Below are 23,672 nucleotides of genomic sequence, written 5' to 3' on the forward strand. Positions count from 1 at the left end.
GTAGTGTAAATTGACGCAGTTATACCTGCTAATAACAGTCTTTTTATGTTGTTAAGAGCAGTAGGCCTGCTGTGTTCTGCCGCTGCCTGCCTGGGAATTAAGTCAGTGTCTGTAAGAATGCTAGTCTTGCTGATAAATCTATATAACACATTAGTAACGTAATACCTAACAAGTGCAAAGGGCACTGTGAGTAAACGTTATTGCTATCCAAATTTGAAAGAGTGTCTTGTGCAGTTTTTATAGGACGGAAACGGCAACAAACAAAAGAAGCCTAGGAAAAGTTTTCATGAGTCAGAAAAGGCTGGCAGCTTACTTGTACAGGTGCCGGGACCGGACGTGGCCAGGGAGCTGGCTCCAAGTTTCGAACGCTTTGGTGGCAGCATTAACCGCTGCGTCCACGTCTTCCGTGCTGCCCTGAAGGGTGGTGGCCAGTGGCTCCCCTGTGGGGTGTGGAAGAAAGGAGAAGAGGTCTCTCTCACCACTCCCAGGGCTGGTATTATAGCAAATTGTAAACTCTGCAAAGGCGTCAGCACAACGTGGAAGGAAGGATGCAGAAGCCTTTTCAGGGATGGGGAATCTGCAGCCCCTCCAGATGTTGTTGGAATACAATTCCCAGTATCCTTGACCAGGCTGGCTGGGGCTGATGGGACCTGGAGCCCAACAACTTCTGGAGGGCCACAGCTCATCCCTGTTTTAAGCTAAGAAGAATCCGGCAGTTTAAGACGACGATGAAGACAACAAAGAAGGAGAGGAGAGAGAGAGAGAAGAGGGTTCTAGTCCTCACTATTTTGGTCAAAGCAGTAACAACCACTCCAATTTGGAAACAAGAAGGGCAATTGAGGTGCCACTAGGCCACTTATCATCCATTAGGCCATCTAATATCAATACTCAAACAGCTTTTCAGCCTCAGCTTACCTTGGTTAATAGCTCTGCAACGTGTTTTCCCCACCCATCCTAACCTTCCCTGCCCAATCCATGCCAATGCAGCTCTCAGAACCAAGATATGCAAATATACTTAGAAAACAGCTTGGATCTAACCATTACGACCATCAGAAGATGGGGGTGTAGGAGGTTCCTTTGCCAAGTCCCCTTCCTCCCCTGCAACACTTTCTGCCATCCAAAAACCTGCTCCAGAGGGTTGTCAGGGTGGGGTGAGAGACCCCCTGGAACAGGGTAGGAGGTGGTGCTGGGGACTGAAGGGGGAGCTTCCCCGCCTCTTTCCACCAGGAAGATTCCCACTGCTAGATCAAAAGCATTGTATGGATGGAGGGCAACATCTAGATCCAAGCCACTGCTTGCACAGATAGCTTTGAACTAGCTTTGAACATCACAGGAACTGAGCTTTAAAATTCACACGAAGAATAACAGACAGCCCCATCAGACCCCCCCTGCAGCTTTTTGGAACTCTGTTAAAAAAAAAAAAAGCAGCGTCAGATTCTGTCTCTTAAAAAAACAGGAATATTAATCTGTTTGACAATTTGACTATCTGACAGCATCTGAAACAGGAATGGACAGAAGGCAGTTTGGGATCCACTGGTAGACCCCTGGATGATCTGCAAGAGACCTTTTGGATATTGTGGTGTTATTGCAATGCACTCTACATGAGGCTGCTCTTGAAGACGACTCAGGGAAAGCCATTTGTCCGAAATGCAGTGGACAGGTTACTGGCTGGAGTTCCATCGAGATCTCATGTGACCTCTCTGTTTTAAAACAGCTGCCTTGGTTGCCATTTTCTGAGTCAAATTCAAAACGCTCACATTAGTGTTTAAAGCCCTACACAACTCAGGCCCCACAGAGACTGCCTCTTTCCCTACAGAGACCCTTATGGGTGTAAAAATCAGTGGAGGAAGCTCTTTTGGTTGTCTGCAGAAGAAGAGGAGATTGGATTTGATATCCCGCTTTATCACTACCCGAAGGAGTCTCAAAGCGGCTAACATTCTCCTTTCCCTTCCTTCCCCACAACAAACACTCTGTGAGGTGAGTGAGGCTGAGAGACTTCAGAGAAGTGTGACTAGCCCAAGGTCACCCAGCAGCTGCATGTGGAGGAGCGGAGACGCAAACCCGGTTCACCAGATTACGAGTCCACCGCTCTTAACCACTACACCACACTGGCTCTCTAGCTTCCCCAAGAAGCTTGGGGAGGGGGCAGGAGAGGGCACGCTCTGTGGCAACCCCTAAGTTGTGGAGCTCATCTCATCTGCCTCTACCTGTGGTAGGATTCTTGGTGGTGCAGGTCTCCCTTCCGTCTGGCTTCAGCCATTCTCCACCTATGAAATGCCCAAAACTACGGCCGTGGGATTCCAGCCAGGTCTAAAAAGTAAGAGGGCGGGGAGAGAAAACAAAAAATTAAAGGGACACCCAGGTTTGTGTACTCCATCTTTCTTCTTTTCAAACAGACCTTAAGAACTTGAATGCGTATCACCAAAAGTGTGCTGGGCTTTTAAAACTGCTGCCGTATTTAGTATTGCAATTGGATGCTTCTGCATGTCTTTTAGAAATGAGTTTAACTGGGCCTGTAAGGCTGCATAAGCCCTTCTTCAAAAAGCAAATAGAAGATGTATCCCCCACATTCTTCCTCACATACAAAGCAATGCCGCTTTCAATATATGGCCACAGACCCTGCAAGTGTCCCTATTTTCCAGGGACATCCCTGATTTAGAGAAGCCATCCTGGTTTCTGATTTGATCCCAGAATGTCCCACTTTTCTTTAGGATGTCCTTATTTTCATTGGAGAAATGTTGGAGGGTCTGGAACTATCCGATCCCCAAGCCGTCTGAAGGCAACCCTGTATAGAGAAGTTTTGTTAAATGTTTAATTATGTTTTTATATGTCGGAAGCTGTCCAAAGTGGCTGGGGGTCCCCAGTAACATGTGTGGGTATAAATGGTAAAATTATCATTGTGGAATGGGATGTCCCTGTTTTCACTGGAGAAATGATGGAGCGCATGTGCCAGCTGCAATTCACAGGAAGTATTCATCCACTCCACCCCACAACCCAAAGTACTGCCATATTCAAATCTATACAGACCCAAGCTATTAATTAATGGATCCAATCAGCTAAAGCTTAAACGATTAATCAACCAACAGCACAATCCTGTACAAGCTAATTTGGAACTAAACCAGATCAAAGGAGCTCATTTTATGTCGAGTGAGCAAAGGACAACAGTGATGGAACTCCTTAACCAAGCGAAGAAGAGGCCATAGCTCAGCGGTAGAGCATCTGCTTTGCATGCAGAAGGCCCCGGGTTCGATCCCAGGCACCTCCGGTCAGAAAAGAGCCCTGCCTGAAACCACTGCTGGTCAGAGTAGACAATGTTGAGCTAGATCAGCCAAGGGTCTGAATCAGTGGAAGGTGACCAACAATGATGCTAGAACCTGGCAGGAGAGGAACACCCAACCACATGCTTTGGTTCAAACCCTGGTTGAGAGCCAGTGATGGGGAAAGACCACTGAGCCCCCAGGGTGCTGCCAGACAGAGCAGACAATACTGGGCCAGGTGTAGGGATGGGAGGGTGAATTTGTTCAATCTACACTTCAAGCCTAATTTGCTAAACCTGAACTTAGGCTAGGTACACAACATACATTTAAAGCGCGCACACAGAGCAAGACTCCTGGGAGCTGTAGTGTATCCCTCAATGTGCTACAATTCCCAGCATCCTTAAACTACAGCTTTAAATGTGCTGTGTGTATACAGCCATTTATTTGGATGGAAACACAGCTATCAATAGGATTAAATCTGTTATGCGGTTTCGGTTCAGAAAATGTGCAAACAAAAAAAAAGAGAGAGAGGCATATTTTCTAGAAAGGAATACACAGAGAAACGTGTATTTTTTGGGGAAATGCATAAAAAATACATGTTTTTAAAATGTGGATTTTGGGTGCGCTTCTTTTTATAAAAAACAATCCACAAAAACCAGGAAGACGACTGAGCGCACGGAAAACTGAACACAGAAGACAGATGGGCTGATGGATAAACAGCCTGGTATTGAGGCATCTTGCAAGGGCCCTGAGACCTGCACCATCACTGGGTCAGCCAAAGGCTTCCAGCCGACTGCGCCCCAGACCAGCCTCTCGATTTGATGAGGCAGGAGGGAGTTGCAGTGTGTGCTGATTAGAGACCACGGGTGGAGACATAAGTCCAGGGGTGTTAACCTGAATGCTCAGCTTCTCATTTACCTACCCAAGGGTCTACAGTCTGTTCCAGCTATAGGTGGGTGAATGCAGTGGCGTAGCGTGGGTTGTCAGCACCCGGGGAAAGGCAAGTAATTTGCCCCCCCCCTGCACTGTCCCTCCCCCAGATAGTCCCTCACTCTCTCTCCGCACCGCACGCCTGGCACCCTCCCCTCCACAGTGGGCGGCGACCCGGCAGCTCGGATCGGATTCGCACAGCCAGCACTGCAGTGAGAGAGAGTGAGTGAGCCAGGTAGGGGCAGAGAGCTGCGAGTGCGAGCGCGTTCCCCCCCCCCCAGATGTTGCGCCTGGTGCGGCCGGCCCCCCCTGCACCCCCCACGCTACGCCACTGGGTGAATGCATGCATGCTGTCTCTCTTACTCGCCCTTCCTATTGTGGGCTGTTGTCTGGTCATTATGTGCTTGCTGTATTTTGACAGATCCACCTGCCTCTGCACTCCAGAGACAGAGACTCAACCACATTGGCAAGGTCACTTCAAAAAGAACACGTCTAGAGATAATCTACTGCCACAATGATTGCATGGGTCTCTTTTTTGTTCACAGCCTCTACTTATATTTTGTTTAAACGATCAAGGGTTTTAAGGCTACAGCCATTCATGGAACTGCCAATCACAATAGAGGCTGGCCCATTAAGGCCAGTAGGGCACTGCCCCACTAATCTCACTCTGCCCTCTGCCAACCCCCACCTGCCTGACTTTTACTGACAACAACCAGTCCAGAGGATGGCCTCCTCCTCCTCCTCCTTAGTCTCAGTGTTGGCCCTTGTAGAACTCAGGAAGAAGAGGAGGGCAAAAGTAGAATCAGCTGGCCTGCCATTGTCTCTGGCGCCACCTACTGATGGACTCCCTGCCTTTCGCCCTACCGCCAACCACTGCCGACTTATCATAACCCTGAGATCACTGGTTAAGAGGCTTTTAGAATGCTTTCAGATTTTTCCCAAAAGCTGTTTTCAGGTTTTATTTTAAAAGGTTTTGTTGCTGCTGTGCCTGCTGCTCGGGCCTCCTTTGGGAGAAAGGGCAGGATATCTCTCAAATAAATAATAGCAATAAGATCGGAGAGGCCCTAAGAAAGGGCACTTTGGTGAAAAATTGACAGGGTGGGGACTGGGGATCTGGACTCCTGGGTTCTCCGAAAAAGGAGCAGAGGTCCTATCAGGCTGCTACAGCGCAGGCAACCTTTAAGAGGAGGGGCTCTTGAACGCTGGTGTCTTTCTGAGGTCCTCGTTCAGGGTCCTTGCAGAGCTCCTTGGCCCAGCTCTCCTCCTTGACTTGCCGAGGCCCATCTGCCTCCTTGCTGTCTCCCGCCGCCTCTCGCTCCTTCTGGCTCTTGGCCCACATCTGCCGGATCCAGTCCATCTCAGCCATCCACAGCCTCCGGTCCTTCTCCCGCTGGGCTTTCTCCTCCTCCCACAAGCCCTGGAACAGCTTCTCCCTCTCCCGGAAGTGTGCCCGGATGTCCCGCACGAGATCGTCAAACTTGTCTTCCCGGGGCCTCTTCCTCCTGTTGCGGAGCTGAGCCAGCTTCTCCCGGGTGCTCAGCAGGGTCCGTGGCCTGGAGAAAACTGCAGGGGGAAGGAGTTATTTAATTTTTGCAACATGCTTTGTGGGGGGCTGCCCTGGTATCTGCTCTAGAAGCTGCAATTAGTGCAAGGACTGCTCATAGCAGCAAGCTACCAGAAACATGTTCCTTATCTACGGAGGATCTCTGTTGCCAATTTGCTAATGGGGCAGGTCTGAGGTTGTGGTGCTGAAAGCCCTAAGGAGCTTGGGCCCAAACTCAAGCAGACAGCTATCTCGAAGCTGGATGGCTCAGTTGGTTAGAGCACATTGCTCACAACGCCAAAGGTTGTAGGTTCGATCCCTCATAAGGGGCAGTTGCATATTGCTGCATTCCAGGAGATTGGATGAAATGGTCCTCAGATTCCCTTCCAACTCTATGATTCTATATGCGATATCACATACCCTACCCAGCCAGTGCCACCATTGGAGGAAATAAAGCATCACCGATTCTATATGAAATAGCACCACCATCAGGTCAGCTGACAAAACTACACATAAATCAGAATAAAATCCAACCCATCGCTAAGAGCATGGGTAGGCAAACTAAGGCCTGGGGGCTGGATCTGGCCCAACCGCCTTCTAAATCCGGCCCGTGGATGGTCCAGGAATCAGCATGTTTTTACATGAGTAGAATGTGTCCATTTATTTAAAATGCATCTCTGGGTTATTTGTGGGGCATAGGAATTTGGGTTTCCCCCCTCCAAACTATAGTCCAGCCCCCCACAAGGTCTGAGGGGCATTGGACCGGCCCTGTGCTGAAAAAGTTTGCTGACCCCTGGCTAAGAGCCTCAATGCAGTACAGGCAACTGCCGATCACTTCGACTTGCCCGTTTACCTCTGGCAATTAAAAAATAATTGTGTAAAGTTGAGGAGGGTTGGTTCTTTTTCTCTTCCTCTATTCTCCAGGCCAACAGCTTGCCCACATGGGTTACATGGATTAAGTAATCTGCAAGGCTGCTTTCATGAAACGTAGCTGTCAACTGTAGATTGGCTTCCTTACATTCTCCCAGAAAATATTTAAGAATTGGAAAACAGTCCAATTACACCCCAAGTGGCATTATATTGATTTTTTTTTTTTAAAGAGCAAGATGCAAGATGGAAAAGAGTGGGGCAAGAATGACCTCATAAAGACGCAGTTGGGTCATTCAACCTAAGAGGCCCTCTTTGCTTCTTAGACAAGCTTTGTACATAAACCCACCAAGGTTATTAGCCTGCCAAAAACAAATGTACTAGCCTTGAGGGTAGGGACGGGAGATACAGAGAACCCCACCCTTCTCCTCCGGAAGCAGACTGCATTTCTGTGAAGGGGCTTCCCTCTTCTGGAAGCTTGTCTTATTCCTACACTGGGCACAGAGGATGGATGAGGTTCACAGAATCATAGAATTGGAAGAGACCACAAGGGCCATCGAGTCCAACCCCCTGCCAAGTAGGAAACACCTTCACCAACCCACTCACTTCCCTGCCTTCCAGTCCTTGTTGCCCAAGGCGAATGGGTAACGCCTTAAAATATAAGGCTCTATTTTGCATTCCAATGATATTCCACTTACTCTGATCATCCAAATATAATACAGTAGCAAAAGCAGACCATGGAGTAACAAACTGATACCACGAACAGGATGCAAAATTGTCGGGGTTTTTTAAAAAGAGTGATTTCAGAATATTGGCTGGGATATTAATAGGTTGGTATTTTTTACGTTTCCTGGTTTTTAGCCTGGATTGGCTCCAACACACATAGATATTTTAGGAAAGCTTTCAGGATTTTAAGTTCAGCATCCCTTTGGCCATCAGAGCCCAATAACCAGCACATGTCTAGGTTCCTATTATGAGAAAAAAGACTAGGCAGAGACCAGTTTGAAGGAAAAGGTTATGGGCCAAGATTCCTGGGGGCACAGATTCCTCTTTATACCAAGTCTGACCCACTGGATGCGTCTAGCTCAATACTGTCCACACTGACTGACAGTAGCTCTCCAGGTTATCAGGCAGAAGTCCTTCCAGCATTACCTGGAGATGCCGGGGACCAAACCTGGGACCTTCTGCTATGCAGAGCAGATGAATGACCACTTAAGCAACTCAGTGCCCTCAGAAAGGAGGGAGCTTGAAAGCCAGACAGGAATCCTGGGCATTCTGGAAGGCTGTGATACTTAGGAGTGTCAGCAGGAAGGTGAAAGAAGGACTGCTTAGGAGCCTTAGGAAAGGGATGTAGTGCTTTTGGAAAGAGCTATCCCAGAATCCTGAGTGGCTTTACCTCAAGAAAGGTAGAGGTGGCCAATAGTGTCAAGCCAGATAATCAGAGAACATGAATGCATCAAAGCGCTCTATTTCTGTCAGGAAGGGGGGTGGGTGGAGGGTGGGAAGGAAGCTGCTAAGATTTCCTGGGTTCTCCAGTAGGAAGTGGGTTTAGCAGGGATGCCACGTTGGGAAGGTGGGTGCAGGAAAAGGGAGCTTGGCCAGGTCATCAGGGTTTCCCGGGCCAGGCAGAAAGAAGCCATTTCTTGGGGAAACCTTGGGAGTGGAAATGTGGGAAAGCTATGAGAGACAGGATTCCTGAGCGCAAGGCAATTCTGACAACCTGGGCATCAGGGCTGCAGCACCAGGGGAGGGCTGGATAGAAAGGGGCTGAGGACCAGGACTCCTGGGTTCTCTGGAGAGCAGCCACGGGATCTGTATATATAAAATCACGTGTCACATATATTCCTCCTCCCCGTCCCATCCAAAAACTCCACCTCTCGCTCCACTCACCTCTCCGGTTCAGCCCTGGTCTCCAAGGAGCCTCCAAGTGCGCCCGGCTCTCCCGGCGAAGGTGAGGCTGGTCCGCCCCGCCGGGGGTCTCCACGTGGGCGTCCTCCTGGCCGTAGAGGTAGGCTCCCCCTCCGCCCCGGAGGCCGCTGTCTTCTCTCCCGGGACTTTTCTCCTCCTTGACGATCCCGCCTGCCACGTGGTGGTGGAGGGCCGGGTCCTCGGAGTGGAGCAAGCCCCCGACCCCTGCCTGGGAGGAGGACGACGACGAGGCGACGGCGGCCGCTACCGCGGAGGAGGAAGGCTCGCCCTGCGGATCCCCGTCGCTGCCGTCGGTCACGGACACCTGGGTCCACGCGTACTCGTCCTCGTGGAGCTCGGGGTCGAGCTCGGGGTCGCTCTCCTCCTTGATCACCACCTGGCACCAGGGCGCCGCGCCTCCGCCCCCTCCGTTGCCGCTGCCGCTCCCGCCGCTGCCCAGGATGGCGTCGAGTTCGTGGAAGAAGCGGCACCTCTGGCGGGCGATGCCGTCCTGCAGCTTGGCTTGCTTGTAACTCTTCTTCAGGTCTTTGCCTTTGGTCCGGCACTGGTCCTCGTCGCGGAAATAGCCTTTCTCCGCCATCCGCTCCGAGATCCACTGGTAGACGTCGGCATTCCGGTGGCAGCGGTTCAGCTGCGTCTGGATCCCTTCCTCCCCCCACAGGGCGAGGAAATCCAGCGTCTCCCGGTGGCTCCAAGTGGCTGCCCGGGTGCGGGGCACTTTGGGGCGATCCGCGCTCTTGGGGCCCAGGAAGGAAGAAGGGGAAGGCGAGGACATGCCCGGGATGGGAAAGGACCGGCGATTATAATAATTATAAGAATAATAATAATAAAATAATAAAAGCAATCATATAATGAAATGGAATAGGGGGTCCCCCCAGCTCGGTTTAATGAGGAGCCCAACCCCGGTGCACGCTGGGATACAGCCCCCTCCCTAACCCAGAAGACCGAGCGAGGCGGAGTAAGAGGGGCGGGTACCTCCGCGGTAGCACGTAACCCGAGGTGGGACTTACCACGGGCGCGCTGGCCAATGGGCGCGCAGTATGCATATGACCCTGATTCAAATCGGGCCGCTCGGCCACGCCTGTTGGAAGAGAACCTCTCTTTGCCCCCGGGAAGCAAAGCGCGAAGCGCTGAACCCGGGGATCCCAGGCGTCTGAGAGCAGCTTCGTCTACCTCGCCTCCTTTGGGCGCTCTGCTCATTCAACGCAGCAGATCCCTGCACGGCACGGACTGGTCCCCCCGCCCCTCCTCCCAAGGATAGCTAGTCTAGCTGCAGCCCAGCAAGAGAGCAAGAAAAGCATAGTTTGGGGCTTGCATATCCGCAGCATAATCCCCCCCCCCCAGTTAGTTCCTGTGGTCTCTCAAGGGGCGGAGAGGATGTCCTACACGGGGTTGGGATGCAGAGGTGCATTGACATTCAGACGAGACGAGAGAGAGAAAGGAGCGAAGCGGGAGCTTTGCCATGATTCGAGCACGGGCGAGATTTTGCTTCCCATTCTAAGGGTGTTTTGTGCGCTGCAGCAAGGATCGGCCGGACTCCTGGGTTCTACAGGGGATCCCAGCTCTATTACGGTAGTTAGAGCTGACGTTGCAGCACGCGCAAGTTCTTCCGCGTCCCTTTTCCTAAATGCAGACTTAAGTTACAGTAATAGTTGAAACGGGCCACCGGGAAGAGGTAGACCTTTAGAGCTCGGATGGTCAACGACACCCACGTGAGAGGCGGCGAGTCCAGCCAGCAGAGACCGCTGGCTCAGCTGAGGAGCGAAGGTCAGGGTTGGAGAGCGGCGGGGAAGAGAGGGGCAAAGACCAGGGCAAAGGGCGGCGGGCTCTGGGGAAAGAAGGCAGACCCTCCCCTAGACCCTCCAGTTTTCAATCTGCTCCTGCTCCCGTCCTGCTTACTAAATAGCCTTTGCTTTTGAAGAAAAGAAATCCACACTTTTCTCCTCTTCCAACATCTCCCTGAATTCCTAACCCCCGCCGGATCCCTCTCCCGCGCTCTCCTCTTCGGGGACCCAGGCGTCCGGGGGGCGCCTCCCAGCCTGCTTCCCTTACCTGGGCTGCCCCAGTGCCCTCTGGGACAAGCCCATACTCCATGGAGCTGTAGATATCGGGCACTGAAGGGGCCCCACGCCTGCCGCCGCCTCCCGCCGCCGCTGCTGAGCCAGCCATGGGCACTAATTAGGCTGCTTCCCCCTTGACAGTTGGACTAAGCACCAGCCAGGCTAAACATTCAGCCACCCGCCCCCTTTAGGGCGGCACTTCCGGACTCCCTGGCTTCCATAGAGACTGGAAGGTGGAGAGAAGGGACGCATTGGCACCATAGAGATGGAGAGGGAAGAGGTATATTGCTATCACAGAGCTAAAAAAAAAAAAAGAGAAAAAGTCTTTATAACCTTTTGTTTTTAAGTATTCTTATGATGCTGTATTGTTTTTAACACTTGATTGGAAGCCGTCCAGAGTGGCTGGGGAAACTCAGCCACATGGGCGGGGTATAAATTAATAATAATAATAATAATAATAATAATAATAATAATAATATATAAACTTCCATGACTACAGGCGATGCTTCCTGGTTACTTTTTATTTTGTTTAGAACAAAATGAAATGCATAACAAGGAAAACCCTCCAACATTGAGGTTGCATCTTCTTGGTTACTTTTGAAAGCTGTTTTGTTTGCTAGTTGGGATTATAAATATCAGCTGCCCTTCGGAATCAACAGCGAAATCCAGGTTTTCGGCGTGAATGGGATTGATTGGCCAGAGGCTATTGCCTCACCCTTCCCCACCCCCTCCCCCACCCCAAGAGAAGAAAAATCAGAGCTCAGCCTTACAGAGCAATCCAAGGCTCCCTGGTAAATGTGTATAGCATTTAACCTTTATTATCTCAACACTGCAGGTTACAGGGGAGGAGCTGAGAGATAGAGAGGAGTTATGACAAGCCTGCAATGTATTCTAAGATTCTTACATACTTAGGAACATATATCAAAGCCTGGCTATTGGTGTAGTTGAAGAATCTGGTTTGTTATATTAATGGTGTTTTATATTAAAATGCTTGCATTGCCCCCCCCCCCACCACCATTATTTCACCCAACCTTTTAGAAGCCTATTTTGACATTAAACAGCATTTAAGGAAATAAACACCCCCCCCCGTATTAGCATTAGAACAAAAGAAATTAAATGCAACAACAAACTGCTGCTCTTCCATGACACCAAAAGCTCACTCTTGTCTAATAGCGCGCCCAGCCCCGCTTTAATCCAAAGGAAAACCCCGAATCTAACCGGATGTTCGAGATGCTAGTATAATATTTGTCTGACCTCGCGTCCTTAACTCTATGGAGTTCTAGAATCCTCAATACAGAGCGCAGAGATAGGAAGCCTATGAGAAAGAGGCAAAGAGAACTCGACTTCCGGTCCCGCTTCCCCTGCTGGCACCCGCGCGTGTCGTCGCTTCCTTCGCCGCGGAGCCGACGAGAGACAGATAGATAAGCTATATACGATACCAAGGTAAACATGGACCTGGAAACTATGATTTTTTAAAATCGTTATTTATAGATCCTGTACATGGGAAGGGGAGTGGCATTAAAGTTCAGGGAGTAGAGAGAGGCAAGTATCCTCCCCCCCCCCCCGCACTTCCAGTCCTTTGCTGTAACCATTAGGCACTATTTCCTCCCGTCCTTTTCTCGGTAGTCAGTACAGCTAAGGTAGGGAGTCGCTGCCATAGCAACAACGGAAGCTTGATCCGTTGATTGGAAAGGAAGTTCGATTTGGCAGGTGTGGGATCTTGATTCCTGGAAGGGGAGATCTTAAAAGGGTCGCCCCTTTTTTATTTTTGGAGACAGCAAAGCGTGAAGCTGAGATAACACGAGCTTGTCTTCAAACCCAGCTTCAGCCAAGTAGCCTTGGTAGGCCTACTTCACAGGGTTGTTTTCTTGAGGATGAAGTGGAGAATTGAGAAAGCGTCGTCTCCTTGCTCTGGTCTCCTCGGAGGGAGGGTGTAGCTGCAAGTCTTTTTTGGGGGGAGCAGTGAGTTGGGACCCCTGGGGCTTGATTTTGGTTTAGGGTGTGTGTTAAAGTTAAATCTTAAAAGTTAAGTCTTTCAGCAGAGAAAATTTTATTGAATTAGATGCCTGCAGTATGGAAATTATCAACGGGACAACGGAAATGGTTTTTTCCAAGAGATTGATATTGAGGGTTTTTTTTTGGGGGGGGGGGATGAAATATATGATACCTTTCAATCAATGGACTGATGATATGAAATCACTGGCAGTTTATGAACGAAACTGCTTACAGGCGCAGACTCTGTATGGACAAACATGATAACATTTGGAATGAGTTTATACAAAATGTAGTAAGCTATTAGCATTCCCATAAGCACTAGGACAATAACACTATACCAAGTTATACAAGAATGTATATCATATATTGCTTTGGGGGGGTATATTTTCGTTTTTATATGTATCTTTGCTGTTTTTCTCCCTCTCACTTTTCTTTCTTTTTTCCTTGTATCACTTTATAAAATATAAACATTAACCTCTGCAGGGTCCAGCTAGCACCACCATGGCATCTGTAGCGGACACATCCCTGTTATCAGCCGAGCTGCAGGAGGAGGAGGAAGAGGAGGAGTTCCGAAGTCTTCTACTCCAGGTCTGCATGAAGGCCTGTGGTGGGGGTGGGGAGGAAAAATTGGGGAGCGGGGACCATGTGTAGCAGATGGACTCTTCTCTAGGCCCCATCTGCACTATGCATTTAAAGCTGTTTCATACCACATTAAACAGCCATAGTCTCTCCCCCCCCCCCAAATCCTGGGAAGTATAGTCTGTTAAGGTTGCTGAGAGTTGTTAGGAGACCTCTATTCCCCCCATAGAGTTACAATTCTCAGATGATTTAATAACCAGCTCTTATTCCCAGGGAACTCAGAATTGTAGCTTTGTGAGGTAAAGGGGGGGGGGGTGTCCACTCTCAGCATCCCTTAACAAACTACAGTTCCCAGGATTGTTTTGGGGAAACTGTGACTGTTTAAAGTGGTATAATACTACTTCAAATTTATAATGGAGTTCAATGAAGCTGACCTGAGAAACACAAAAGTGAAAAGACCTTTTGGGTTGAATGTTGATGAATGTGACATGAAAGGTTGGGATCAGGGAAGGACATGGGGCTCTTGGAATGTCTAATTCCAGACGTAAGAGGCTGCAGCCTTTCATCTCGGGAAGGAATGGGATCAGTTTAAGTAATAACATTAAAAATAAAATAATAATTAATAATAATTTATTATTTATACCCCACCCATCTGTCTGGGTTCCCCCAGCCACTCTGGGTGGCTCCCAAAAGAATATTAAAAGCACAATAAAACATCAAACATTAAAAATTTCTCTAAAGTCTGAGTTGTGTAGCTGTGTCATAAATTTATCTCTGCCTCTTAGGCAACCCAGAAAATCGAGAGCTTTGTGCCCTCTCCGGCAGAATCCAAGCCTATCCGTCCACTCCCAGGTAAAGAACAAATGGGATTGTGAAGGTTTCTGAATGAGCTTTTTTTCTAAACTGGGTATATGCTTGGGTAGTCAAATGGCAAATGCCTTTTATTGCAAACAAGGGCAAAGTGATGCACGCTGGGGCACAAAATAATAATCTGAATTTCACATATAAGCTCATGGGGTGGCTAACCAGGATGAGATGTTTGGGTCATAGTGGGTAGCTCGATGGAGAAGCTGATCCATTGTGCAGCAGCTGTGAAAAAGGCAAATGCCACACTGGGAATCATTAGGAAAGGAATTGAAAATAAAACTGTCAATATCATAATGGTGTTATACAAATATGTGGGGTGACCACACTTGGACTACTATGTACATATGTGCTATTTATCCGGCCATCTCATCTCAAAAAAGATATTGTAGAGTTGGGAAAAGTTCAGAAAAGGCCATCAAAATTGTCAAAGGGGTAGACCAACTCCCCTTTAAGGAAAGGGTGCAACATTTGGGCTTTCTAGTTTAGAGAGAAAGGGTGAGAAAGCAGGGAGGTGGTAGAGGTGTATAAAATTATATATAGAGTAGAGAGAGAGGCTTTTCTCCTTGTCTCTCATAACCAGAAAAGCAGAGATCTTGGGATTACAGGGGAGTGGGGTGGATGTTAGAGGTGCAATGGGGAGACAAGGTGAAAGTGGTCCATGGCCGGCAAAAGCAGATTCCCTAGTTGTTTAGAGAAACCTGCAAATCTATGACTTGCTTCTCTCATCCTTCCCAGGATTCTGCCTTAAGACCCGCACAAGTTCCGGCGAGAAGGTCTTTGTGAACGTCTGCCGGTCTCCCCACATCCCCCCACCTCCTGACCTGACTGACGAAGAGCTTGCCTGCCTCATTGAGTCAGAGAACGTCTCCACCTTCAGGATCCCCATGAGCTTGGGAGAGCCCCACGTGGAAGTGGACAAGAGTGAGCATCCGCCTCATTGATGCTGAGAGGACGGGCTAGCCGTGAAATGAGTTGCTAAATCTTAAGGAAAACCAAGGCTTGGAGCACCTGCTTCTACGGAGCCAGCCAGGTCTTGGTGGACTTTTTGGTCCCTCTGCCTAAGAGAGCTGTCTGAGTGGCACAAAGAGTAAGGTCACCTAAATCCCTGTCTCAATCCCTCTCTCATTTGAAGGACACTCCTACTACTACAGTAGACGCTCAGGTGCGGGAGGCACGTTCGCAACCCACAGCGCCGCGTCTGCGCACGCACAGGTTGCGATTCAGCGCTTCTGCGCATGTGCAAAGCACGGTTTAGTGCCTATGCGCAAGCGCCAAAACCTGGAAGTAACCCGTTCTGGTACTTCCGGGTTCGGTGTGGTTGTGCAACCTGAAAACGCACAACCTGAAGTGTCTGTAACCCGAGGTATGACTGTACTGCTATTATTTATTTATTTATAATTTATATACTGCCCTATACCCACAGATCTCGGGACAGTTCATAGGATAAAAACACAGACTACATAATCAAAATAAAAACAAACACCTGAGTAACCCCCCCTCCCCCCTATTTTAAAAGGGCATCGGATGACAATTGACCAATGGCCTGGTTAAAGAGGAACGTTTTTGCCTAGGAATCGCTTGGCATCCAAAACACACTTGCTCACTTTTTATTTTTATACAGATGATCCATTTTTTTGCTTAGCTCACAGAAACAGAAACCTGCAGACGAATGCAGCTTTGTGGAGGGGGAATAGTTCAAATGTTTTTAAGAAAGCATTGATTTGTACCCATGCTGGCTGAAGCGAGAGAAACACACCCGATCTCTTTGTTTTTCCTCTTGGGGATGTCTTCATAAGAGCGTCTCCCAAGTGAGGTGGTGCATTGTGGACTCAGCCCTTGAAGGACAACTGTGAAACCAAGGCTCCTTCTGCCTTGTAGGTTTTAGGAATAGTCCCTCTTCTGTAGAAGCGGCCTGACCCTTCCTTTCTTCTTTCCCAGGTGGCAATGCTTGCACCGTGTATGACGTCTCCATCAGCACCACCTTTTACAACAAGATGGAGGTGAGTTGCCTTTTAGAAAGGGAGCCTTTGCATCCCAAACAGCTTCCTGTACCGCTCGGGGGCAGAATTCCTGCTGTGTTTCCCAAAACCACCTGGATGCTGTTTGCTGCGCCAGAGTGGGGGGATGATGTTGGGAGACAGGGGCATAAGGTTACCAGATGTCCCCGTTTCCTGGGGACAGTCCCTGGATTTACAAATCAGTCCCCATACAAAATCCGTTGAAGTTCCCCGGATTCATTGGAAAAAATCTGGTATACAGCTTCCAACAAAATATTAAAATACAGTAATACATCAAACATTAAAAGCTTCCCTAAGTTTACTCCAACACCTGTGCAAGGTAGGCAGGTGAGCCTCTCAAGTGTATATTTGGCTGCTTATGCCATGAATGGATGCATCCCTTCCTCCACACCATCTCCCCAAATCGGTATATGTCTGAATATCAGTTTCCAGGAATCACAAGTGGTGAGCGCTGTTATACTTGGGCCTTGCTTGAGGGCTTCCCATAGCTGTTGTGAGCTGGACTCGGTGGGCTTGTGGCCCAATTCAGCTGGACTTCTTATTTTCATAATCACAAGGCCTTGGGACTTCCTACATATGCATGCAGTTGGGTGGCAGTTACTTCATTGTGGAGTAATCCATGTGCTGAGAGAAGGGAACCTAACCTTCTCCCCACTCCCATCTCTCTGTTTGCTTTCGCTGCCTCAAGAACAATGACTTCTTCAAAGAGTTCTTCATCACAATCGCCATGGAAGGGTTGTCGGAGAAATACAAGATGGATGTCAACAGCCAAGGTACGGGTGTTGCTGCCGGGAGGCAACAGGCCCCTCCTGGGGCCAATCCTGAGGTAACATTTCCCCTCCTTGTGGGGGGGACATACCCTTGAAAGAAAAGCGACCTTGGTTCGGGAGACTTCTAACATCGGTTCTGGGTGCTTCCATCCCTTTGGGGCTGGGCTGGAGCCTTTTGCCCCTGCAGCCAAGCTAACAAGGCTGCTTGCACCCCTTTCCAGAATGGCGGATTCTGAAGAACAGGAAGTTTATGGGCTCCATAGCTGAGCAGACCATCCGCACCAAATCCAAGCCTTTCATCCAAGAGATGGATAGCAGGTACGTTGGCGAAATTCCACAACTTAGGGGAATGCCACACAGAAGGTCCTCAACCGGGAGTCCTCCCACCCGGACCTCTGTGAGTGGTGGGACTACCAAGAGGGATCCCCTCTGCTCATCTTAACACCCAAGAGGGTGCTGCTAAATTGAGATGATACACGTCGTGCATCTGGTGAAATGGGCTCTAGTGCACAAAATAGTGCCCTGCAAAATTAGTTAAATTTTCAGGGGCCTCGAGACACTTCATTTTTCTGCAACAGACTAGAATTGGGGTAAGCTTATCTCCTCCTCCTCCTCTAAGCATGAGACTCACCGGCTGCCATTGGACCATCTGGATGAATTAGAAGAGTCTTCCCCCATCTGGTGCCCTCTAGATTCTGTTAGACTACAGTTCCCATCATCCTTAACTATCGGCCATATTGGCTGGGGCTGATGGGAGCTGGAGTCCAAGTTGAGGGTAGTGGAGTTAGGAGAGATCTTTCCAGTGGGCGGCTGCTATATGGAAATGTTAGCATAGGAGGGGCCTGTAACACATGAGGGGCGGCAGAGGGATAATTATGTCATTTCAATTGTTAGCATCCTACGGTATAGAAGTGCATCTTGTCAGCTGAAGCAGAAACCAATCTCTGGGGCCTGTTAAAAGTGTTTGGGACTCTGGACAGAGCAGAGAGAGCTGTTGGACCAGACTTGAATGGGGACCTGGTACAACTGCAGTAGTCAGATCAATACTTCCTTCTTCCTTTTTACAAGGCGTTTGTGTCTCTTTCTGCAGCCAAGTCAAGGAGGAAAGCAGGAACCTTTTGCAGCCATCTGCGTCACAGAGGTATGGTGTGGTGTGGGATGGGAGGGAGTGTAGAGTGAGGATGGGGGTCAGGGGGATGGAGGAATGGAACGACCTGTGATCTCAAATATGGTCTGCTCTGATAGGCAGGACTGGTGCAATGCATTGCTCATGGGGCAGTCCTCTGAGGACTGGCCAGAAACTGCCACTAGTACAAGCCCAAGAAACCCCTCTGGACTGCTCAGTTGTATCAGGCATTTAAGAGCAACCAGGAGTGATGTCTTGAGTACGCTACCTGGGTGTCAAGTTGGGTCTGCAAACACACACACAGAGGCATTCTGAATAGCTGCCCTTAAGCGTTGGAGTTTTCTTCCCTTGGAGACTTGGCAAAGCCCTAGCCTTTGTATCTCCCAAAAGTACAATAAAGCAAGTTGATTTAATCTGGCCGATAGTGGCCAGAATAGGACTCTGTCATCAGCCGCCCACAGTGCAGGTTGTATGTCTAATGAATTAAATAAAGTTCAGTTAGATCGGGCCAGGATATTGTGTGTCAGAAGCCCACAGTTGCATTTCTGACTTGGCCCCTTAATCTGTTAACATGTTGCCTGTCCCTGTTTTTATGAGTTGGCATTATCTGATTCCAACTGAGTGTTTTTATCATGACACTCCCCCCCCCCCTTTCTCCCTTGCTGATTCTGTTGTGCTTCGTTCCGTAGCTCGGCCACAGTTCCTGAATTCACCATAGTTGCTGAGCCATCTATCAGCCACCCTGACCGTCTGGTCGCGAAAATCAGCCTCCCTAAAATGGTAATTTGGCATGCGGTTTGTAGGGGGGTGTCTTGGGTGCTCTGGTCCCCAAGCAGGGGAAATAGCAATAAAATTGTATATTTTAAAGTGTTTCTTTGTTCTCCCACCCTAATCAGACCTCAGTAAGATCTCTCGAGCTGGACCTGGGAGAGGACCGCATTGTGTTACGGGGACACCCCCAGCTGTACCATTTGGACATCTTCGTCCCCTACATCATTGTTCCCGAGGAGAGTAGGGCTCAGTTCCACAGAGGAACAAAGGTGAGTAACTAGGATGAGAGAGAGAGTGAGACTTGCAGAAATCTTCTCCCTCCTTCCGAACCACACCTGAGGTCTTTAGCTCTTAAGAAGCTTCCCCTTCCTTTGTGCCTTTGAAGGAAAGGTCTAAGTTGTTAGTGCCTTTGACAATGTGATGAGGTGCTACAGGCCGGTATCAGATGACCGGCATCACCTTTGTCAGCAGTAGACTGATAACTTCAGAAAGTGGTCGCTCTAGTTTAAAGGAAGCCTTGTTTTGGCTACATCCCAGGCCGCTTAGCCCGTTCTCTTTTAGTACATCACCCAGTAGCCTCTGAGGCTGCTTTCCCAAGGACACGGGTGGTGTTAGAAGAGCACAAGAGCCCAGGCCAAGTGCATTGCCGCCTTTGCTATGGAAAAATTCCCAAAGTGGAGCTGTTTGTTCTTTTGACCATCGTGAGAACCACTTTGAATAAAGGAGGAACAACTCTTTGGAAAGGTAGAAGTGATACAGGTGTAGGTGTTTGTGATGGACACTAGAACACCATAGTCCTTGCCAGGCAATAATAATAATAATAATAATAATAATAATAATAATAATAATAATAATATAATAAAATACACACACACACTAATGGGGAATGTGTGTCTGGAGATTACGCAAGGTAGGCAAATTTGCATGGCCCAAACATTTCCTTTAGGGCTTCCCCAGTTGAAGGGGACGTATGACGACATACAGGGTTGCAAAGCTGGCCTTTCCAGCACCCCTACGAGACTCAGGGCCCCCCTGTGGCCTTGAGCATGTGATTTGGCTTCCTTTCTTCAGCCACTTGCAGTTATGGTCTCCCGGCCTGATAATCCAGCCAGTGGCTTCTCCTAGATTTTCCTGGTCCTTATCAGGACGCTGTGCATTCTGCACTATTTTCAAATAATGATTAAAAAAGTCTTCACCTTCGGTCATTCCTGATTCTGTGACCTGCGTAAGTCGTGCCAAGCCGCGTGCCCTTAAACCACAAATGGCCGATGAGCCGGCAGCTTCCTCTTTGCTTGGCATCGTGTGGTCTGACTCAATTTAGCTTCTGCACCATTTACCGTAAAAACCCCTGCCCAGCTTCACTGCAGCAGCAAGGGGGCGCTCTAGTCTCTGAAACGACCCATTTCCCTCTCTCCTCCCTTTCCAGGTCCTGACTTTACTGATGCCCATCCAGCGTCCCATGCTATTGCCGTGAGCTGGAGGTGGAGGCCCTTCTTTGAGATACCAGCTGGGGGAGGAAACAGCAGGGTGAAGAAGGGAGGTGCCGGGTGAGGGGCTGGACTTCCTGTCGAAGGAAGGGGGCTAGGTTTTGGTCAGGGTGGCAACCTCCACAATGCAGACTGTGCACCTAAATACGCACACACACAGCGGAAGAGAGAGCGAGAGCGTGTGTTGTACACGTTGGATGGGACCCAGGACTTGCCTCCATCTCTCCTCCCACGATTTGTGTTCTCAAACTTCCCTTCCACCCGCAACAGCTGCTGTTCTTTTTGGCTTTTTTATTACCTCCTCTTTTTCAGTCTGTACATGCGACCTGCTTGTCTCTGTTGACGCCTGCAGTCAGTTCAGCTCCGCTCCCTGTGTGTGTTTTGAATCGGGACGGGCTCTGGGCCTGCAGACCTCCCCCGCTGACCCCATGAGCAAAAAAGGGAGGACCTGTTCTGAGTCAAAACATGCTGGGGTGAGAAAGGACAAAAGAATCCTGTGGCAGAGGGGTGAGTTATATGTACACTTTGGGCTGCAGGTGGGGGACACATTAAAATGCTTTAAAAAAAAACAAAACCCCAAAACACCTACCACATCAGGAAAGCAGATAGGTCAATATTTTTCTTCCTGCTGTGTTACGTTTGCACATGAGAATGCCAAAGGACCACTCAGAAACAGAATCCCCCCCTGCCGTCTGATATGGTACAGTCTGGTCTACCCTCTGCCACTGCATTCTTAAGGCCTCCTTGCCAGTCCTTGCCTGACTGCAGCTGGAGATGGTTTGTTTTTTCCTCATGGCTGCTATAAGATGTGGACTTCTCTGGGTCTTTTTAGTGAGGAGGCCAGGGTGCAAGTGGTTTCATCTTTACTCGTCCCTTGTTCTGAGCTGCATGGGTTTTTGAAAGCATCCTTGGAGAGAGCAAGGCAGCCTTCTCTGGAGAGAAGGTGCGTTCATTGATGCTCTCTTGGAGGCCCAGCTTCTAACCAAGGCAATGTACTCTAAAGTTCATAGCCTCCCAGTTAACCCAGCGGCCCTCATAGTTCTATGCATGGTTCCGCCTTTTTCATGGATCCTGCAGTAGCACCCTTTATCTAATTCTGCTGCCGTTAGCGCATCCCCTGCATGCACAATGCTCAGAAGAAACAAGATGTCCCCTCTCTTCCTGATAAGGGTGACCCACAAATTTATTTCCCAGAGTTGGTACGTTATGTCCAAAATTCTTTGTGGCATCTCTTCATCATCACAACTCCCAATGCATCTCTTCACAACAACTCCCAATGCAGTTGTGAAAAACTCATTCTCGGGCATCTTCTGTTCAAACCATGTTCAAGTTTCCTGGGGGGAAATGCCAAGATTTCTAGCTTTGAGTTGAAAAGAGAAGTCTGAAATAAGCCACAAGTGTGTCAGCATAGTCTCTTCTGAGAACTTTGAGCTAAATCTTCGCTTTGGTAAGAAGATGAAGGATTCCTTATGATGCTGTTTTAATTTTTGCCCATCTCTGCAACCTCCCAACATTTTGGTGTGTGATTTTTAAGCTTAACTCTCCGTAGGTTTTTGAAGCAAGTAAGTGTGAGCCAACATAACACAGGTTTTTGGTACAGATGTTGGCAGTGCTTCCTTTGCATGCTACCTGTCTGCCTTTTCAGTGGAAGGTGGGATGGTGTTGAGGCAGGGAGAGGCCCCTGCGTCCCCATACTTATGGAGACAAGGGAGGGCGGTGCGTCTTCTGTAGGGGGAGAGGAGCAGGGGCTGAGCTATTTGTATCCTGGATTGGTTTGGTTTGGCATCCATTAAAACATTTCACGTTTCTGGTTATTTTACGTGTGGACTTGTGTGTATGTATGTGCGTGTAATATTAATGTACTGTACTTCAAAAGTGCAAACAAACAGAAAACATGAATAGAAAACATAAAATAGAGAGAAGATCATGTAGAAAAATAAAAGAAGCATGACACATCATGAAAGCCAAATTCTGTGATTTGGTGGGAGAAGAGACTTTAAAATGTTCCAGGTGTGCTTTACCCCTAGAAACGCCTACTATGTGAGTTACTTTCTCAGCAATGTCTAGAGTCCCCATATCTTTGCACCACAATGTGTAGGCTGACTGCTGCCCTGCCTTCCACTTCTGAGCCAAGGAAGTTTTCAGTGCCGCCAGCATACACTGAAGAAGCTCTTTAGATCAAAGAGTTGTTGCTCGATTGTTGCACAAGTTCAGAAGGGAAAGTTGCAGAGTGGCTCAAATGGGGCATGTAAAATGTTTGGATACTTCTTGCGTGACCTTAATAATTAAGAGAAAAAGTTAACGCAAAGTTTCTTAGCCCAGATGCAGGCGGATGTTGTGATTTGTGGGAATAAAATGTGGTGTCCATCTGCACACATCCTCAGCCCAGGGGATTTGTTTTCAATACCAGAATTGAGGCCCTTCCAGACTGGCGTGTTTCTTTTGCTGCTGTATTCAACAACATGTCATTGACGAAACAATGGTGCCTTCGTGGTGGATCAGTTGATTGCATTTATATCCCCCACCTTCTCCCAAGGCCTCAAGGTGGTGTACGTGGTTCTGCCCCTCATTTAATCTCCACAACAACCCTGTGAGGTAGGTTAGGCTGAGAGGCAATGACTGGCTCGAGACCACCCAGTGGGCTTTGTGGCTGCGTGGGGATTCGAACCCCCAACCTACCGTGTCTTAGTCCAGCACTCTTAACCATCACACCACACCAGCTCTTTGATCTTTCAGCCAGATAAGTGGGGGATGGAACCTGCAACCTACTGCAGGCAAGGCAGGGGCTCTACGACTGAGCTATTGGATTGCCCTACTAACCTTCCCTTCCATTAGTTTTAAATATGCAAGTTTCTGGTGCACACACACACACATCACATGAAGCTGCAAATTCTCCTTCCTCTGTTCCTGTCTCAACTTGCTCTCCTCTCCCCCCTGCTTGTACAGCCTGTTCCAGAAGCACATGCCCATCACTGCCACCCCCGCCAGCTCCCCCCTCGCTCCTTCTGTCTCTTCCTTTTTTCCCTTCATACAACCTGTTTTCCCTCACATCCACTTTGCTGGAGGAGAGAGATGAAGGGGACTGTAGGATATATGTTTACTACAAAATGCTCCCCCCCCCCTTCTTCAGGGTATCTGGCTACAGGGCAGGGCAGGGCATCTGATGTGGCAGAGTGCCTAGAACAGGGCTAGGGAGCCTGTGTCGTTGGACTTCAACTCCCATCATCCCTGTCCATTGGCCATTATGTTGACTGGGGCTCATGGGAGCCAAAGTCAAATGTCCCTATCCCTGCTGCAAGACTAATGGATGCAGCTGGACTACAATTCCCATGATCCATGACAATGAGATATAGTGGCCAGGGCTAATAGGAGTTGGAATCAAACAACAACAAGCAGGCCACAGGTTCCCCCTCCGTGCTGTACGACACCCAGGTGAAGTTGGACTACAACTTCCATGATCCACGGCAATTGGC

The 23,672-nt window shown here is 48.9% G+C and overlaps 2 protein-coding genes across 8 annotated transcripts in view; one reads left to right on the top strand and one right to left on the bottom strand.

The window, feature by feature from the left end:
- ALDH16A1 (aldehyde dehydrogenase 16 family member A1) overlaps positions 1-9,756 on the bottom strand; it is a 44,466-nt gene extending 34,710 nt beyond the window's left edge. For both annotated transcript variants that reach the window (XR_014504533.1, XM_083411526.1), the window contains exons 1-4: positions 8,488-9,756; positions 5,365-5,750; positions 2,208-2,310; positions 314-440 (exon numbers count right to left, since the gene is read on the bottom strand). Coding sequence is in view for 1 of the 2 variants with exons in the window: in XM_083411526.1 (XP_083267652.1) it covers positions 314-440; positions 2,208-2,310; positions 5,365-5,750; positions 8,488-9,301 (1,430 nt within the window). In the remaining variant the exon portion in view is untranslated. The remainder of the gene's footprint in view (positions 1-313; positions 441-2,207; positions 2,311-5,364; positions 5,751-8,487) is intronic.
- Positions 9,757-10,144: 388 nt separating this feature from the next.
- On the top strand, positions 10,145-22,013 carry PIH1D1 (PIH1 domain containing 1). 6 transcript variants are annotated; one of them, XM_083411544.1, is made up of 12 exons: positions 10,145-10,293; positions 11,884-12,029; positions 13,065-13,169; positions 13,946-14,012; positions 14,763-14,948; positions 15,966-16,027; positions 16,734-16,818; positions 17,037-17,133; positions 17,906-17,956; positions 18,631-18,721; positions 18,838-18,981; positions 20,139-22,013. In XM_083411544.1, exons 3-12 carry the CDS (start codon positions 13,083-13,085, stop codon positions 20,184-20,186), a joined length of 918 nt encoding a protein of 305 aa, XP_083267670.1. In that variant the 5' UTR covers positions 10,145-10,293; positions 11,884-12,029; positions 13,065-13,082; the 3' UTR covers positions 20,187-22,013. The 6 variants fall into 6 exon arrangements, with proteins under 6 accessions (XP_083267670.1, XP_083267671.1, XP_083267669.1 ...); XM_083411545.1 differs by lacking the exon at positions 10,145-10,293 and adding an exon at positions 10,612-10,866; XM_083411543.1 differs by lacking the exon at positions 10,145-10,293 and having other exon boundaries at positions 11,883-12,029.
- The last annotated feature ends 1,659 nt before the right edge of the window (positions 22,014-23,672 follow it).

This window comes from Podarcis tiliguerta, assembly GCF_965153285.1.
Source record: "Podarcis tiliguerta genome assembly, chromosome: 13".
NCBI lineage: Eukaryota > Metazoa > Chordata > Lepidosauria > Squamata > Lacertidae > Podarcis > Podarcis tiliguerta.

What these genes read in the sequence shown, in the direction of transcription:
- PIH1D1 (XM_083411544.1), top strand. Translation starts at nt 13,083, where the DNA reads ATGGCATCTGTAGCGGACACATCCCTGTTATCAGCCGAGCTGCAGGAG. An exon ending in TCCGAAGTCTTCTACTCCAG is followed by an intron (nt 13,170 to 13,945) that starts GTCTGCATGAAG and finishes TCTGCCTCTTAG; the next exon opens with GCAACCCAGAAAATCGAGAG. An exon ending in ATCCAAGAGATGGATAGCAG is followed by an intron (nt 17,134 to 17,905) that starts GTACGTTGGCGA and finishes CTCTTTCTGCAG; the next exon opens with CCAAGTCAAGGAGGAAAGCA.